General features: G+C 43.0%; 1 protein-coding gene across 1 annotated transcript in view; it reads left to right on the forward strand.

The window, feature by feature from the left end:
- The first annotated feature begins 10,229 nt into the window (after positions 1-10,229).
- LAMB4 (laminin subunit beta 4) overlaps positions 10,230-19,153 on the forward strand; it is a 91,365-nt gene continuing 82,441 nt past the window's right edge. Inside the window, 2 exon segments of the mRNA XM_030554265.1 lie at positions 10,230-10,263; positions 11,805-11,962. Of these exon segments, the coding sequence (XP_030410125.1) occupies positions 10,230-10,263; positions 11,805-11,962 (192 nt within the window).

The following is a 19,153-nucleotide window of genomic DNA, read 5'->3' on the forward strand; positions in this document are numbered from 1 at the left end:
TTCTTAACCCTTTCCAGGTAAAAGGATTTTGGTGTCTCTGGCCATGAGGGATTTTATAGTATTGTACACAGGAGGGCTGTTCCCTTCCCTTTATATTTATGACAGGAATATTGTTGTGTTTTTCTCAATATAGACAACAGAAACACACTCGTTCCTGTTTTTCACCATGGTACTGCACGGGGCCCTTAGGCTATGTCTCCTCGGCAAGGGGTGTGTGTGTGTGTGATTGGGACATATGTACACTTACCTGAGCTAGCTGTGTTCTGCGAGTGCACTAGTACCAATAGCAGCAAAACCTCCGCTGCACAGGCCTCAGTGCAGACTAACTGCCTGAGTAAGTACCCAGCATTCCAGGTGGGCTTCTACAGCTCGTGCTGAAGTCTCTGCTGTAGCGGTTTCACTGCCATTGGTACTCACATTAACTAGCGCAAAGCCAGCTCGCGTATATCTACATGCGCTGCACTCACACTCTGACTGCAGTGTAGACATACCCCAAGTCATGATTTCATTTCAAAATAGATGAAAATCATACATTTCTCTCTCATCATTAGCTCGTTACTGATCACATCTGTCAAATAAACATTTCTTTGAATTTAAAATATGTAACACTTAGTTTATTGTGAGCTGGTGTTTGATTTTATTGTTAATTATTTCACAGCAGCTAAGTATGTGCTACATGCTTCCCTGAAGACAAAGAAATACACAGGCCCTGCCTCAAAGAGTGACAGACTAAATGTTAGATGTGATAGAATGACTGAGGATTATTAACAGAAGGGAGCGGACAGGGAATACAGCACTGTGATTGCATGTTGCTCAGAGTAGGAATGTGCACATCAAGGTGATTATGTTAAATCTTTTGTTAGTACTTTACATGTAGGTAACTCTTCTGCCAGATGTTCTCAGCAGCCAAAAGAGCCAGGATCAAATATCTAGAGCAGGGATCAGCAACCTTTGGCATGTGTTCTGTCAGGGAAATCCGCTAGTGGGCCGGGGTGGTTTGTTTACCTGCAGCATCCACAGATTCAGCTGATCACAGCTCCCACTGGCCACAGTTCACCGTTCCAGGCCAATGGGAGCTGCGGGAAGCGGTGCAAGCCAAGGGATTTGCTGGACACCACTTCCTGCAGCTCCCAATGGCCTGGAATGGTTAACCGCGACCAATGGGAGCTACAATTGGCCGAACCTGTGGACGCTGCAGGTAAACAAACCGTCCCGGCCCACTGATGGGCCGCATACCAAAGGCTGTCAATACCTGATCTAGTGGGTTCTTTGTAAAATTAACAAACACCACCAGCTTGAGATGCCACCCAGAAACCTGAGGAAAACTACATACCTTCCTGGGCACACTTAGCAGGCAATACTTACCCTCTTGCAAGCACTCAGTCTGTGTATAAAACAAAAACAACTTCATTAATGGGAGAAAGGAACTCAGCATTAATTTGGGAAAACACAACAATGCTAAATCAACTATGTGTTTATACAAATAGTTAAGAAAAACGCCTACTCCTACAGTATCTTGGGCAGTAGTCCCTAGCCTCTGTTTCCCCCCTGCTGGTGTGAACATCTGATGGACAAATGTCCCTTTGATACCACATGTCCTTCCCCTTTCCCCTCTGGGGCACCCCACTTAGGGTTTGGTATTAGTGAAGTCCCAGAGCCTAGGAGTGCACTCGAAGAGGTCCAGCTCCAGGCCTGAGGGGGCAGTGCTGTCTGGCTTCTTGAACAGATGCCTTGCTGCCACCTCTGCATCATCTCTCATTGTACCACCCCTAACCATGATGCCATCTCTGTGCTATATCTCTTGCCTTGCCACCACCTATGCCTGCAATGCCATCTCCTTGCCATCTTCCCTATATGCCTCTGTGTCATTTCTCACCACTCTCACCTCTCATTACAATGGCAGATGTGGGTCTCCAGGCTCCTAGGCCAGTGATAGTGATTATAGCTCTCATGGTGCTAGATCTAGGTCCCTCCAAGAGTTCACTCAGCTCTGCCGTTATACTGCATGAAGAGTCTTGAGCAGAGTCTTGCCACCAGGGATTTACTCTTCCATATCAGGTAAAAGCCCCCTTCCTCTCCCTGTCTGCCCAATAGTCCCAGTTCCATTACCCAGAGGTGTATGGCTCTTTGCTCAAGGCATATTATGTACAGTTCTGTTGTGTTTTTGTCACACAATAAGGATGACAACATTTCATTACCCAAACATCCCATACTTAATTGTATTTTAATCAAAATGGTCACACTGTACAGGGAGACTTTGGCAAACCAGTAAAGTGCTTGAAACCACTATGGCCTATTGTTAAAGGCGGCCTAGTCAGCGAGCTGCAAATTGGCCATTCAGCAATTTCAGCTTGACCAAGGCAGGAGAGGAGGGAGTTTTGGCCGCCACAGAAAGGGAGCTTGACCCCGCGTCCTTCCTGATAAGAATTGTGTTGAAGTTGCTGATACATTTTAGAAGAGCAGGATGTGCCCCAGAAATGTCTATTGGGGTCTCAAGGCTGTAGGCTCTGGAAAAACCCACACCTGGTTAATCAATAATCAGAAGGAACTTCTTGCTTGACCATTGAAATGGTTACTTAACAAGGTTTTTTTAAGGGACATGTCATTCTATTACTAATGTATAAATAAGGGGGAAAAGCTTGAGATAATGGGACTTGTTTGGGGGACTCTTCAGGACTGGTCTCTCCCTCTGAATGCATCTTGTGTTCCCCAGTGGCAGACGGGCTGCCACTGTGTCACTCGAAAGCCACGCTCAGCTATGTTAATTATCAAAGGTTGGGGGTGTTTTACTAATCTTGTTGAGGACGTGTGTAAATACTTGAGACTAAGTAAAGGTTTAGCTTTAAGTGAAAGCACCCTTGTGTTGTCCTGTTTGTGCCAGCCATCTATTGGTCAGACGGCCGTGTCTCCCCTGATTTATTTCCTGACACCTCCTCACACAGAGTAATAGTTACCAAGAGCTTTGGATTGCAAGAACTCCCAGTAACAACACTGGAAGAGCTGGTAATGAACATGCAAATGAGGTCTGCTCACCAAGAGATGGAAGCTGAGAGCTCCTTCCCCAGAGCTATCACGCTGCCACAGGCTTACATGTATAAAAACTAGAGCTGGTAAGGAAGTGTGTTGCATTAGGAAAACAGATATTTTTGTTTTATTTTGTTTTCATTGAAATTTTTTGTGAATTTTTTCAGTTTTTCTTTAAAAACACAAACCTCCAAAATTTTCCACTTTTTGACAACTAGCCTTTTGATATTTTAGTGAACCCCACCCCCCCCCAATTAGGACAAAACCAAAAATGTTCATGAGAACATCTCCATGTAATCCCACAGGAATTTTTAATCAAAAATATTTTCAATGTAAATTTTTCATCCAGTTCTAATAAAAATGGAAGGACTTTAAAGGAAGGGGCCAGAATTTCAAAAGAGCTCAGGGCCAGATTTTCAAGGGCGGAGCATCCTGGGCCAGACTTTCAAACATGTTCAGAAACCAGCAGCTCTCACTGTGATGTGCTCAGCTCTGTCGAAAATCTGGTCCCTTGTTTTGGTGTTTCCTTGGGAACTGAGCTGGGTGAAACCTCAGGGATGAAAGATGGCATGGAAGTTTTGTCTGGGTAAGGACTTCAGGATTTGACCCATGAGTTCTGCAATGAGAATTGTTGAAAACGTCCCATTTCCATTGCCTTTAATGGGAGGTACAGGGTCTCAGCACATAACAATATCCAGTCCATATTTTTTAAAGTTCTTTGTACCCCACAGAATGAAGAGTGCAATATAGATGTAAAATATTGCTACAGTCTAAATTACACCCAGCAGTCAACACTCAAATACACACCCCTTCCTCCCCATCATAGTCTGGCTAGTTTTTATGCAGGAAACCTATATTGATTTGTTAGAAACTTTGTGTTTTACTTATCAGGCTGTATCAAGGATGGCCCTTAGGCATAACAACTGCAACCATCGAGCCTGTGATGACTTGACAAGTCATAGACCAGCTCCAAATCCCCCCAAACCACCAATGGAAGTCATGACTCACCCTAAATCCAGACCCCTTGCCAATGCTGGAACCAGAGATTCTTAGTTCCTGTCTACCTCCAGTAGTCTGAGGCCACACTCTTGCTTGGGATCCAATATAACTCAAAAGGATGGACCTACCTGTAACTTATACATAAATCTTCTACTATATTCCTTTTGCACATAATTTTTCTGCAACAAAAATGTTTTTCTTACAAAATATATTAATAAAAGATCAAGCATTATCTTACAATATAGTATTATCCTAAGAATAATATTCTCTTGCAATATTTGACCCTTATCTACACTGATACCTTGTTTAATCATGAAAAATAGAATGTACATCTTGTAGTAAAAATGATTTATTGCTTAATCCTTTGTGTTTATTTGTCAGTATTCATGCCCACTAAATGTAAAACACTTCTACAATCATTCATACCCCCAGTAGGTGAATACACACTAACTAGGGGATGAAGTCAGCCTGAGAAGAGGATGTTGTGCTCCAACAAGTAATTTACAAGTGCTTCTGAGGAGAAACATTTATAAAAATATAAATGTGTGAATTATTTCTGTGAGGGCAGTCCTGGTGACAGAAGAACAGTCACAACTCTAAAGCCTTAATTTCAGAATTCAAGAACTTTCTGGTCAGCATTAGAATTAAATGATAGAAAGGTGATCATCTGGTTATACAATAATGCTCATCTATAAAACTTTCTATCACAGGATCTCAAGGTGTTTTACAAACAAACTAATGAATTAAGCCTGTCAGCACCCATTCTATACATAAGGAAACTGAGACTCTGAGGATTTAAGACTAAAAATTTCAAAAGTAGCCACTGATGGTAAGCGTCTTAGTGCCCAACATTTTTGGAGTGCTCAGCATTTTTGAAAATCAGAATCAAAGTGTTTCAAATTGGGGAGCCAAAATTGGAGATGTGACATTCTGTACCTTGGGGGAGCACCCTATAACCCCCATATTCCTCATTTTTATATATTCATGATCTTGCATATAAAGCATGCCATGTGAGGAAATTCACTGTTCTATCTGAATATGTATCTCTTTAGTGCATATGAAGTTATGAGATTGTGTTGTATGATTGTCATTAAAACGTGCTGTAAGTTGGGGAATCAGGCAGATATTTTCTCCCCAGAGACAATAGCAAGGAGAGTAACCAACGCCCGGGTGAGATGTCAAACAATCATCAACAACCATTGTCCAGCAAGCGAGCTACAATTTGATGACTAACCTGCATGAGGCCATACCAGGGGAATTGCTGAACCTTGCCAGGGACTCAGCAACGCCCCCACACATGCCTGGACTTGTGCTCCCCAAGCACATGGGACTGAGGGTATAAAACAGAACACGGCAGACCCATGACTGGCCTTTTTTCTTCCGCCACCTATGCTGCAAGCAACCAAGACACTCAGAAGAAAACTGAAGACTCCAACAGAGGAGGCTGGCCCAGGTTTAAGGGACAAACCTGTATATTAAGGACTGCAATATCCAGTGAAGTGAGAAAAACTGCGTAATCTAGATGTGCCCAGTCTAATAGGGTTGAGAGTTTAGACTGCATGCTTATATTTTATTTTATTTTGGTAACTAACTCTGACTTTTTGCCTTTCAGTTAATATCACTTAAAATCTATCTTTAATAGTCAATACATTTGTTTTACTGTTTATCTTTACCAGTGAGTTTGTATGAAGTGTGTGACAAAACTGCTTAGGTTTGCAAAGGCTGGTTTATATCCACTTTCCATGCGTGAAGTGGTGAACCAATGAATAAATTTGCACATGCAAAGATGAGCAGTGCAAGACAGTATATTCCTGAGGTACAGTGCTGGGAGCTGGGGGGATATAGCAGGTGCCTTTCCCTGTGAGATTCAGGAGTGGCTCTGGGAGCATTCATGCAATCTAGCTGTGTGTGGGGCTCCACATGTTGTGGTGCTGAGTGATCACAGTGCCTAGAGGGGTTTGCTGCTGGTCACTAGCAAGACATTATGAGAGACAGCCCAGGCTGGAGAGAGTTTGGGGGCCCAGTGGTCCCACAGTCCCACGCTGCACCCCCGGAATCCTGTCAGAGGAGACACCCCAAATCAGTAGCCACTTCTGAAAATGTGACTGTGACTTGTCCAGGGCCACCCAGGAAATCTATGGTAGTGCTAGGTACATTGCCAGATCTCTTAGCTATACTTGTACCACCAGCCCCTCTAGCCCTTATTTTCAGTGTATGGTTCTACATCGTCTCCTCAGACACAAAGGATCAATTCTTTAAGTCAATGTGCACATCTATTGGAAGTACACTCTACTCTGGTTTTAATTGTCCCTACCCAAATTAGGGTATTCACATGCTATTAACCTTTTGTTGTAAATTAGATATAAATATGTTGGTTCTCAGCTGCAAAGTGGAACACAGAATCAAAGACACACAAGCCAGCTTTTTGTGAATCATAAACTAATTCTTAAACTAAAGCAATGCTATTTTCTGCTCTAAATATATCTGTCATGGTTTCTATGTACTGCATGTATTTGCTAATGGCAAAAACTCAGGCCGAATGATTTCACAGATCACCTCTTTGGCAGGTTTTAGACTAGTTTTCCTTTTCTTCTACGCCCAGATGCCTGAGGGTAAGCACTTTCCTTTCTTAGCTGAAACTCACTGGTATGTCTTGTCTTGCTGTCTTCATTTTGTTCCATTCATTTCTAGAAACTCTTCATCTTCCCAGGTCCAGGTAAGACCTTTTTCAACATTTAACTTTCCTGCTATGCATTGAGCTACAGCATGTCGTTGCTGATTGTCATTTTACACGTTAAACCAATGCAACAGCAAAGGTAGGCTTCAGTGAATATTGTTAGTGCAGCACTTTATAATATTAGTAATTCAGATACTGTAGTCGTGATGAGGCCAAACAGCTACCTAGATAGATAGACAGGTTACTGTTGACACGTATCTTACTAAAAGTCCAAGTGCTGTTCAGTGGCAGTATTTAAAATTATACTTGGGTCTGTCTGTTATTTTCATATAGTATCAAATTTTGAAGTTCAGCTCAACAGGAAAATGTTTGCTGAATTACGCCATAGAAAATTGGGTCTGCTGGAAATGTCCTTTACAACTAGATAGCAAAAGGCACAACTGCACAAAGGTTATTCAACTTCTCATATATAGTTCTTCAAAATCCTTCAAAGCTGCTGTCCATTAGGGGAACTGAAATAATGAGATCCCAGCATAGAGCACAGAAGGCTGGTTGTCCTTTTATAATTTTTTCCAACTATTATAGCTAAAATAGCTGTGTAATTATGGAGATTGCAACTATGCTTGCACAGGACCCAAGCCTGCAAATAAGTAAATGACTTTACTCATGTGACAAGTTCCATTGAGATGCCCCCAACCTGGTATCTCTGTGAAATTTCATCTTAGCTTAGGCCACATGGCAAGGGCTGTGTGGGAATTAGGATCAGGGATGGACCTGGAAAGCTGCTATTCTCTGAAACTCCACAGAAGTTAATGCTACAAGCAGTATCGACAAGACCTCTGTGTCTGCTTGCCCCTCTTGAAAGAGAGTGGGTTATAATGTACACTGGGGACAGCATGGCTTCATTTGTGGTGTCAGGCAAGCAGGCACAGAAACTGGCATCTGCTTTCTCCGAGACCCCTGGGATTTATAGGTCTCGCTTCTCCACTACTCTGATTGCTAATCCTTCCCTTGGAGGGAAGGATGCAGAGAAAATCTCACAAGAAAAACCTCTTTTTCCCAATGATTCCCCTTCCACAAGTCTTTCTGCAGGGCATGAGCACCTGGTCCAGATCTATTAACTATTTTCCTCATTGCACATGCTTAATGACTCACTCATAACATTCTTTTTGCTATGCATATGGGCATGAGACAATTATCATGCCTCACTTGATATGTTTAGGGTTAAATGGGTTATATTTAAATGATAAGATGAGACTTCTGCTTATAGCATTTTATTTTTATTTGTAAGTGTCAATAACTTTTTGAAATCTTATCAAAAGCAATTTTGAGATGTTCTTTTGCTTTGATGTAGCTGTTAGTAGCAGGAAATCAAAGCCTGTGTTTTCTTTTCATCTGTTCGTATTTCTACTTCAGTGGTATCAGTTAATATAAGGCAGATCTGAGCATAATTGCGGGACCTACAAAATAAAAAGGCGTCATATAAAAAATGGAAACTAGGTCAGATCACGAAGGATGAATATAGGCAAATAATCCAGGAATGCAGAGGCAAGATTAGACAAGCAAAGGCACAAAATGAGCTCAAACTAGCTATGGGAATAAAGGGAAACAAGAAGACTTTTTATCAATACATTAGAAGCAAGAGGAAGACTAAGAACAGGGTAGGCCCACTGCTCAATGAGGAGGGGGGAACAGTAACGGGAGACTTGGAAATGGCAGAGATGCTTAATGACTTCTTTGTTTCGGTCTTCACTGAGAAGTCTGAAGGAATGTCTAGTATAGTGAATGCTTACGAGAAGAGGGTAGGTTTAGAAGAGAAAATAACGAAAGAGCAAGTAAAAAATCACTTAGAAAAGTTAGATGCCTGCAAGTCACCAGGGCCTGATGAAATGCATCCTAGAATACTCAAGGAGTTAATAGAAGAGGTATCTGAGCCTCTAGCTATTATCTTTGGGAAATCATGGGAGACGGGGGAGATTCCAGAAGACTGGAAGGGGGCAAATATAGTGCCCATCTATAAAAAGGGAAATAAAAACAACCCAGGAAATTACAGACCTGTTAGTTTAACTTCTGTGCCAGGGAAGATAATGGAGCAGGTAATCAAAGGCATCATCTGCAAACACTTGGAAGGTGGTAAGGTAATAGGGAATAGCCAGCATGGATTTGTAAAGAACAAATCGTGTCAAACCAATCTGATAGCGTTCTTTGATAGGATAACGAGCCTTGTGGATAAGGGAGAAGCGGTGGATGTGATATACCTAGACTTTAGTAAGGCATTTGATACGGTCTCGCATGATATTCTTATAGATAAGCTAGGAAAGTACAACTTAGATGGGGCTACTATAAGGTGGGTGCATAACTGGCTGGATAACCGTACTCAGAGAGTAGTTGTTAATGGCTCCCAATCCTGCTGGAAAGGTATAACAAGTGGGGTTCCGCAGGGGTCTGTTTTGGGGCCGGTTCTGTTCAATATCTTCATCAACGATTTAGATGTTGGCATAGAAAGTACGCTTATTAAGTTTGCGGATGATACCAAACTGGGAGGGATTGCAACTGCTTTGGAGGACAGGGTCAAAATTCAAAATGATCTGGACAAGTTGGAGAAATGGTCTGAGGTAAACAGGATGAAGTTCAATAAAGATAAATGCAAAGTGCTCCACTTAGGAAGGAACAATCAGTTTCACACATACAGAATGGGAAGAGACTGTCTAGGAAGAAGTATGGCAGAAAGAGATCTAGGGGTCATAGTGGACCACAAGCTTAATATGAGTCAACAGTGTGATACTGTTGCAAAAAAAGCAAACGTGATTCTGGGATGCATAAACAGGTGTGTTGTAAACAAGACACGAGAAGTCATTCTTCCGCTTTACTCTGCGCTGGTTAGGCCTCAACTGGAGTATTGTGTCCAGTTCTGGGCACCGCATTTCAAGAAAGATGTGGAGAAATTGGAGAGGGTCCAGAGAAGAGCAACAAGAATGATTAAAGGTCTTGAGAACATGACCTATGAAGGAAGGCTGAAGGAATTGGGTTTGTTTAGTTTGGAAAAGAGAAGACTGAGAGGGGACCTGATAGCAGTTTTCAGGTATCTAAAAGGGTGTCATCAGGAGGAGGGAGAAAACTTGTTCACGTTAACCTCTAATGATAGAACAAGAAACAATGGGCTTAAACTGCAGCAAGGGAGATTTAGGTTGGACATCAGGAAAAAGTTCCTAACTGTCAGGGTAGTTAAACACTGGAATAGATTGCCTAGGGAAGTTGTGGAATCTCCATCGCTGGAGATATTTAAGAGTAGGTTAGATAAATGTCTATCAGGGATGGTCTAGACAGTATTTGGTCCTGCCATGAGGGCAGGGGACTGGACTCGATGACCTCTCGAGGTCCCTTCCAGTCCTAGAGTCTATGAGTCTATGAGTCTATGAGTCTATAATATACACATGAGGAGAGGTTTGATGAGGCAAAGTGTTAAATGTCATAACAGGTTTCTTTTCCTCCTGCAGGTATCCAGTTAGTTTGGTTGTCACATAAAAGAATGTGGCTAGAGCTGATCATTCTTTTAAAGTTTGGTAAGTGCAAATACTTTACACATGTCCAGGCTAAACCTTTTTGGTTAATATTGTGTAATTTACATATTTTCCCAGCCTTTCATTACATTGCTTCATCTTTCCTCTGGTGTTTTAAATGATTATTAAATTCTACTGAAATATAGTTCTGGTTAGACACAGGTACAACATTACAATAACTCCTCTTTCCAGCACCTCCATTCCAAAGACCTGATTCAAAGTTCATTAAAGTCAAAGGAAACACTCCCATTGTATTCAATAGGCTTTGGGTCAGGCCCTAAAACAGGTAACCCATGCCTGCCAACAGTTGATAAATGTGAATCTGGGAAGCAAAGCAGGGCAGATTAATCAAACACTCCTATTGCTTGACCACTGAAAATGCTTGCAAGTAAGCTGCCTGTCTGTAATATATCCTAAGCCATAAACTGAAGTTTGACAGTTTCAGCACTCCCTACAAACACACTTAATTGATGCTATTCTGCTATTTCTAAAACTGCATTAATACTGTCTCTAGTTTCCCTTAGAATCCTAAATCACAATTTTTATCAGAAGTTCAGCCAAGCAGAGTTAAACAATGATACCTCCAAGACTCCCATTCCTGTTCAATGTTTCAGGATAGAACTTGCCTAAAAGGGTAAAACCCTGCAAGGAAAACGTAACTTACTGGGAGGAAAATATTGGAAGTCACATTGGGCAAAGCAAGTCATAAAGCTTTGTGATCATCTGATTCCTAATTATTTTCTGTTCCTAAACTTCCATCTTCTCCTGGAAAATGTGAGGCATGGAGACCAAAGCTAGGGGTTCAATTCAAACAATCTGACATGCTAAGGAATCACTTACATAGATTCCAGTCTCAGTTACACTGGTATAAATCTGGAGCAACTCAAATGAAATCAGCAGAGTTATTCCAGATTTATATTAATGTAAATGAGATCAGAATCTGGCCCTGTTCATGGAGTCACCTGTGATGTTATCAGTAATACTGCAATGAAATGCTTGCTATATCTACATATGACGCACTATACAACTACCTGGCAGTTTCACATATTTATTGCAAAATGTAATATTGATCAAAATTTTAGCACTGATGTTCAATATGCTAGTTACCAATTTATTTATAATGATCTGCAGCAGGTGTGTTCAGACTGGAAATAAGGCACACATTTTTAACAGGGACGGTAATCAACCATTGGAACAACCTACGAAGGGTTGTGGTAGATTCTCCATCATTGGCAATGTTTAATTCAAGATGGGATGTTTTTCTAAAAGACATGCTCTATTTCAAACAGGACTTAGTTTGGGGAAGTTCCTATGGCCCATCTTATACAGGAGATCAGACGAATGGTCCATTCTGGTCTTGGAATCTACGAACCTATGAATTAGAGAAGTTATTTTGAATCCTGTCAAGCAGCTTTAACAAAGGACAAAAGAAAGAGTAGACAAAGGACAATTCAGGCAATGTTGCAGTGTAGCTGCTTTTCTCTGGAGCATATAGCTGAGCATGTCACACCATTACAGCTGTATTTGTCTTCTTTTGTGTTCAGTGCTGTTAAGTCTCCTGCATGCAGAGGATGACTGTGACAGTGGATCCTATCATCCAGCCGTTGGAGATCTTCTGGTGGGTCGCAGTGAACAACTAACAGCTTCATCAGTTTGTGGACTGACTGGCCCTCAGAAATACTGCATTATAGGCTACCTTGAGGTTGGTTTATTCTTATTTATAAAATAACTGCACATTATAAGAAGATGCTTCTAGATATGTTTAAATAAATGTCAGATGACAAGAAATATGCCTGGTGAAATTATACATTCTGTTAGGGTTGGAAGACAGCTTGATAGTAGTCTTCAGTGTGATGTTTATTTCTCAACATAAATGGCAATGTATCAGTGAGACATAAAAACATCAGAACGGCCATATTGGGTCAGACCAACAGTCCATCTAGCCCAGTATCCTATCTTCTAACTGTGACCAATGCCAGGTGCCCCAGAGAGAATGAACTGAACAGGCTATCAGCAAGTAATGCATCACCTGTCATCTACTCCTAGCTTCTGGCAGTCAGAGGCTAGGGATATCCAGAGTATAGAGTTGCATCCCTGACCATCTTGGCCAATAGCCATTGGTGGAACTATCCTCCATTAATTTATCTAGTTCTTTTTTTAACCCTGTTACAGTTAACATTCCCTGGCAACAAGCTCCACCGATTGACTGTTCAAGGAAGTACTGTGAAGAAGAACTTCCTTTGGTTTGTTTTAAACTTGCTGCCTGTTAATTTCATTGGATGACCTCTAGTTCTTGTGTTATGTGAAGGAGTGAACAACAGTTCCCTATTCATTTCTCCACACCATTCGTGATTGCATAGACCTCAATAATATCCCCCCTTAGTCATCTCTTTTCAAGCTGAAAATTTCCAGTCTTTTTAAACTTCCATACCCTTAAATCATTTTTGTTTTTTTGCCCTTCTCTGTACCTTTTTCAATTCCAGTATATCTTTTTTGAGATGTGGAAATCAGAATTGCCGCAGTGTTTAAGAGTGGGTGTACCGTGGCTTTATATAGTGGCATGATGATATTTTCTGACTTCTTATCGATCCCTTTTGTAATGATTTCCAACATTCTGTTAACTTTTTTGACTGCTGCTGCATCTTGAGCGGATGTTTTCAGAGAACTATCCACAATGACTCCCAAGATCTTTTTTGAGTTTTAACAACTAATGTAGACTGCATCATTTTGTTTGTATTGTTGGGATTATGTTTTCCAATGTGCATTACTTTGCATTTATCAACACTGAATTTCATCTGCCATTTTGTTGCCCAGTCACACAGTTTTGTGAGATCCTTTTGTAGCTCTTTGCAGTCTGCTTGGGACTTAACGATCTTGAGTAGTTTTGTATCATCTGCAAATTTTGCCCCCTCTTTTTTGTTCACCTCTTTTTTCCAGATCATTTATGAATATGTTGAACAGCACTGGTCCTAGTACAGATTCCTGGGGGACACCACTATTTACCTCCTTCCATTCTGAAAACTGACCATTTATTCCTACCCTTTGTATCCTGTCTTTTCACCAGTTACTGATCCATGAAAGGACCTTACCTCTTATCCCATGACTGCTCAATGTATTCACAAATGAATACCTGAATCTCCAGTGACACTTTGCTGCTGCTGTCCTCAAGTAGTTTTCCTGTAAAATGCCTCATAAAGGCAAACATGCGCAGTATTTGTCAGTCTGATGGGCATTCATGCGTGTGGAGAATGAAGGTTTGTAAGGCTGTGACTACACTTCAAGTTGGAGGTGAGAATTCCAGTTCAAGGAGACATGCCCTCACTAGCTCTGATTGAGCCAGCCCATTAAAAATAGTGTAGCCATGTCGGTGTGAGGGGCTAGCCACGCAAGTACATACCTATCCAAGATGCTAAGGATATATTTGAGGTGACTAACTCTTCCCATGGCTCATGCCACCACAGCTATGCTCTACCTTTACTGAGTTAGCCTGGGTATGTCTTCTCGTGCTGGGAATTACACCTCCAGCCCAAAGTGTAGGCATAGTCCCAGTGGCAAGATTTTGTTTCTTGTGTACTGCACCTATAAATCTTTTAGGTGCCTAAATTCCTTTCAAGATCCATTCCTAACTCCTACCGATTTCAGTTGAGTTAAGCACTTAAATACCTTCGGGGTTCTGGGCCTAAGAGTCTGCTGGATGTAGGGCCGGCTTTAGGAAGTGCGGGGCCCAATTCGAACATTTTCAGCTGGGCCCTGGCAGGGATGATTTAAAAAAAAAAGTGGAAAAAAAAGCCTTTCATTTCTTTCATGTATTATTTACTTTCCATAACTATATGAATAATAAAATTATATATTATATACATTGCATCACATATGCTGTTGATTGGCTATTAATGACCGCCATTTCACATGTGTGGGTCCCCGCCACTCCCTGGGGGTGTGCACATGTGTTGGTCCCAGCTGCTCTCTGCCCCCCCTCATTGAAGCAGGTGTGCAGGGTTACTGCCCTGGAAACTGCAGGGCAGCAGTGGACATGGGGCTGGCTGGAGACAGGGCAGGGGCTGACTGGAGGTAGGGTCTGGCTGCAGGCAGGGCAAGGGGTGTGGGGCTGGTTGGAGACAGGGGGTGTGGGGCGGGCTGGCTTCAGGCAGGGCCACAGGGGGGTGCAGCAGGGGTTTGCAGATCTGGAGACAGTGGAGTGTGGAACTGGCTTGCTTCAGGCAGTGGGGTGCAGCAGGGGTTGACTGGAGACAGGGCAGAGGGTGCGGGTTGGGCAGGGTGTGCAGGGCTGGTGCGGGCAGCAGTGTGTGTGGGGCTGGCTGGCTTTGGGCAGGGCTGCAGGGGTGTGTGGCAGGGGTTGGCTAGAGACAGGACAGGGGGTTTGGCAGGGGCTGGCTGTGGGCAAGGGGTGCAGAGCTGGCTGCAGGCAGGGGGGCCGGACTGGTGTGGGCAGGTCAGGGGGTGCAGCAGAGGCAGCTGGAACCCCAGCCCTTTAAGTAGCCCCCAAACCCCCTTCTACCCCTCCCTGGACCTTTTAAATAGCCGTGGGAGCGCTGGGGAATGCATGGGGGAGGCGGGGCTCCGGCAGCTATTTAAAGGACCAGGGTGGCAAAGGCAGCTGGAGCCCCGGGCACTTTAAATAGCCCCTGGATCACCTCACTGCCCCAGGGCTCTGGGGGCTATTTAAAGGGCCCAGAGCTCCAGCCGGGGTCGCGGGGCTTGCCACGCTCTGGCCGGAGCTCCAGCTGGGGTCGCGGGGCTTGCCACGCTCCAGCCGGAGCCGGCAGGCTTGCCGCACTCCCGCTGGAGCGTGGCAAGCCCCGCAGCCTCGCTCTCCCAGCTGGAGCATGGCAAGCCCCGCCGCCCTGCTCTACCGGCCAGAGCGCGGCAAGCCCCGCCGCCCTGCTCTACCGGCCGGAGCGCGGCAAGCCCCGCCGCCCTGCTCTACCGGCCGGAGCGTGGCAAGCCCCGCTGCCCTGCTCTACCGGCCAGAGCGCGGCAAGCCCCGCAGCCCTGCTCTCCCGGCTGGAGCCCCAGCCGGAGCGCGGCAAGCCCTGCTACCCCGGCTGGAGCTCTAGCTGGGAGAGCGGGGCCGCTCCGCGCTCCCGCCGGCGCTTCGCTCAAAGGAGCAGGACCATGGAAGATGCCGGAGCAGAGCGCAGCCGGGGACCGGGGTAAGTTAAAAAAAAAATTAAAAAGGTGCCTAAGGCGTGGGGCCCTCTTAGGCGTGGGGCCCGATTCCCCGGAATCGGTCGAATCGGCCTAAAGCCGGCCCTGGTTGGATGCAGTTGCCATTTTATGTTCAGTTTAGATGTAGCGTGTTGCAGACGAGACACATACACAATGTGCTCTCTTATGTTGTTTTGTTGTGTAATTTAAAACAAAAAGTAATTAACTGAGCAACTATTCTTTGTGTATGAAAAATGTAACAGCATATGTATGTTCTTTGACTGTGCAGGGAGGTTAGCCTGATTTCCCGGACAGTTTTGTGAACACCAGAGAGGAATAGGAGCCAGCATGAGCAAACAGAACACTCCCCCGAAAAAGCTGCTAAAACTGTCAGTTCTGACATTGTGACACATATTTGGGATGTTGTAATTCAGTCAGTTGTAATGAATTCAAAGCCGTTTGCACTAGAGGACCATACACTCATTATCTTGATAGATGCATCTTGTCCCCTTCCACATGGCTGCAGTGGGCCTTGCCTGCACTAAAATCAGTCTAGGTTTGCCACATAAGGGGCCAGATGGGTAGAAACGTATGGAGGGAGTCTGCATCCTGTGTATGCCATGAAGCCCAGCTCCGAAGGGACCTACATCTCTGTGCAGTCGAGCTTAGGCGACAAGGAAAGTGATGGATAGGGCTCTGCATATCCAACAGTCATTTCCTGTTATCAGACTTCCTACTAATATAAATGGGAGTTTCCCGGAGCAAGAACAGTAGGACATGGTCCCATGAAGTTAATAAATAATCATGAGAAAAAATATTTTTCACTAAATACCAGATGTGAACTGGAGAGGAAATGAATGAGATATTACTCATTTTAGAGGTAATTTTAAAATTACTATTTATCACCTTCTGATCAAGTGCTGTGACATGTTTAAAGTATAATATACTTCAGAACTAAGATAGTCAGATGGTATGTATCGAGCTAGTGCTGGTCAACTTATTCATTGTAAATCAACAATCTGATGAATTTAACCACTTTTTCCATTCTCAAATAGTTTGTGAATTAGTCCTATTTTCTGTGAATCTCTTCACTTTTTGTAATTATCCACCAAATAGTTTGAATGAACAATTCTCAGGCAACATGGTTATTCATGAACTATTCCCTATAACAATTTACTCTAATATTTGTTTTGTGTGGCCTTAGATGCACATGTTGTTTACTGCAACTCTTTTAACCAGGAGATTGAGGAATGAGAAATAATGAATAGTGAATAATATTGTTTGCTCATGCCTACCCTTGATAACGTGAATATGATATTGTTAAGATGAACATCCATTCTTGAATCATTAGCACAATGATTTGTGTGATCTGACACTGGTTAAGTGTCATGTCCTCTCTAGTTATTATTTTGCATAGAGGATAAGAGCCTACTGCTGCTTCCATCTAATGGGGTTATTCCTTCAGCTCAAAGAGTGGAGGCCTGTGATTTGGGGTCTTGACCCTATAAGATGCTGAACACTCTGGCCCCGGTGCAGCAAAGGACTTCAGTATATGCGTAACTTAACATATGTGAATAGTCCCACTGGAGTCAATGAAGCTACGCACATGCTAAAATAACTTCTTTGCTGGAGTAAGGCCAGGATTTTTAACCGATGAGAGTCCTACATTATTTTCCCACTGATGACCCATGTCAAGGGTTCTTACAAGAGAAAAGTTGTTGTTGTAAATATTTGTGATTAGTGAGCATGGTACAACTGAACACCTCAGTTAGAACCTGTCTCCAAGAAAGCTACACGAATGAGAACACCCGGGTGAACGTTGTTTTACATTGGCTCTCTTGTGATATTTCTGCTTATTATTAGTTTATTTTATTTCTGAGAGCATAACATTAACTGAAAAAATGATTGTCAACATTTGTATTTGATTAACAAAGATATTACAGCAGGTGCACCGCAGAAAGTTACTAATTCCCATATCACTAATCCATATCACTAATCCATATCTCATAATTTCTAATCCTGTATCATATTGCTTCAGAGGGAGGGGTAACCACAGCCCTGGAGAAGGACGTTGATTACATTCAGGGCCGGTGCAAGGATGTTTCGTGCCCTAGGCGAAACTTCCACCTTATGCCCCGCTCTGCCCTGAGGCACTCCCCCTGCGGCAGTTCACCCCTGCTCCGCCTCCTCCCCAAGCACGCCATCACTGCTTCACTTCTCCTGCCTCTCAGGCTTGCAGTGGGGGAGAAGTGAAGCAGCCACGGCATACTCGGGGAGGAGGCGGGGCAGGACTGAGCTGGGGCAGGGAGTTCCCCTGCTTGCTGCTGGCGGGTTTCCCCGCGCTCCTCTGCCCCATCTCTCTCCACCTAAATGTTGGCGGCAACTGGGACAGCCAAAGATCCGGCAGCCGCTGTTGCCGCCGAAGAAAATGCCGCCTCCCCCCCCAAATCCTAGTGCTCTAGGCGACCGCCTAGGTTGCCTAATAGGTTGCACCGGCCCTGATTACATTCCCTCAATGCATAGGACAGGGAGTGGAAGGGAATGGGGAAGAACTAAGGCTTGGACAATTTCCACCCCTATGACTTCTCAAATCTCTTCTTAAAACCCATTTTGTCCCCACAATCATTGCTACCATGTTGTACTTCCCAATGATCTCTCCATGCCCTCATTTGCTGTAACCAGTATCTCATCTGTTTCCTTTAAGGTTTGCTCCCCTTAAATTGTTAATTCTATGAAGCAGAGAGTATGACTTTGTTTTGCAAAGTGTCAGGTACACTGACAATGTTCTATAAATAGTTAGTACTAATAACCTCTGTGTGTCTCAGTTTTGTCACCTGTAAAATGAAGATACTAATACTTCCATACACAGGGCTGTTGTGAGATTCAGTTTGAGGCCATCAAATGGAAGATGCAAAATGCTAAGTGCTCTTATTAATAACATAAAGGAGGGCAGATGAATAAAGATTGTTATTGAAATTAGAATACATTGTTTCAGCAATAGCATTTTGGGACTGCATGCTCAGTGTGTGTTCTCTGATTTTGTGTGCATAATTGGCAGCTTGCTGAAACATCATTAGAAATAATGTTATGATACTGTTCTAATGTAAATCCAGAGTAACAGAGGGAAGAGAATAGGCTCCAGTTCAACAAAGATTTATGCAAGTGATTAACTTCAGACACTTTAAGAAATCCCATTGAAGTCTTGATATGAACATTTTACTGAAAATTCTGATTCAAGATTTAAAACACAGCTTGATATTTATGTTCAGAAGGAGAGCACTGTATATATTTTAGTCCTGTTTATAAAGTGTGATTATATGTTTCTAAATTGCATGCTTATGTAAAATATGTGATATTAAAATATTATTCTATTTAGTACGTATACAAATTTTACAAGGAAAGGAAGAAAATGTGCTATTGGAGAAGGTGTAAAACTGCAAATTTCAGAAATTAATGTAACCTGGCAGATTTTGCTATGTAAGACAAGCATATGCTTGTCATGTAGGGAGCAAAAATCTACCAGGCAAGGTCAAAGGAAGCAAAGTCAGTATCATATTATACATGTTCATACAAACCTGAGGCTTGGTGACCTCCACCCCTACTAAGCATTATTGTAGCTTTAACTTTCTATAAAAATAGCATTTTAAAATGAAGTGTGTGGGATATTTTTTCTATTTATATATACACACATTCAGGGTCAGATAGACTGTAGTAATGGTTGCATATT

The sequence above is a fragment of the Gopherus evgoodei genome, chromosome 1 (genome assembly GCF_007399415.2).
Source record: "Gopherus evgoodei ecotype Sinaloan lineage chromosome 1, rGopEvg1_v1.p, whole genome shotgun sequence".
Classification (NCBI taxonomy): Eukaryota; Metazoa; Chordata; order Testudines; family Testudinidae; genus Gopherus; species Gopherus evgoodei.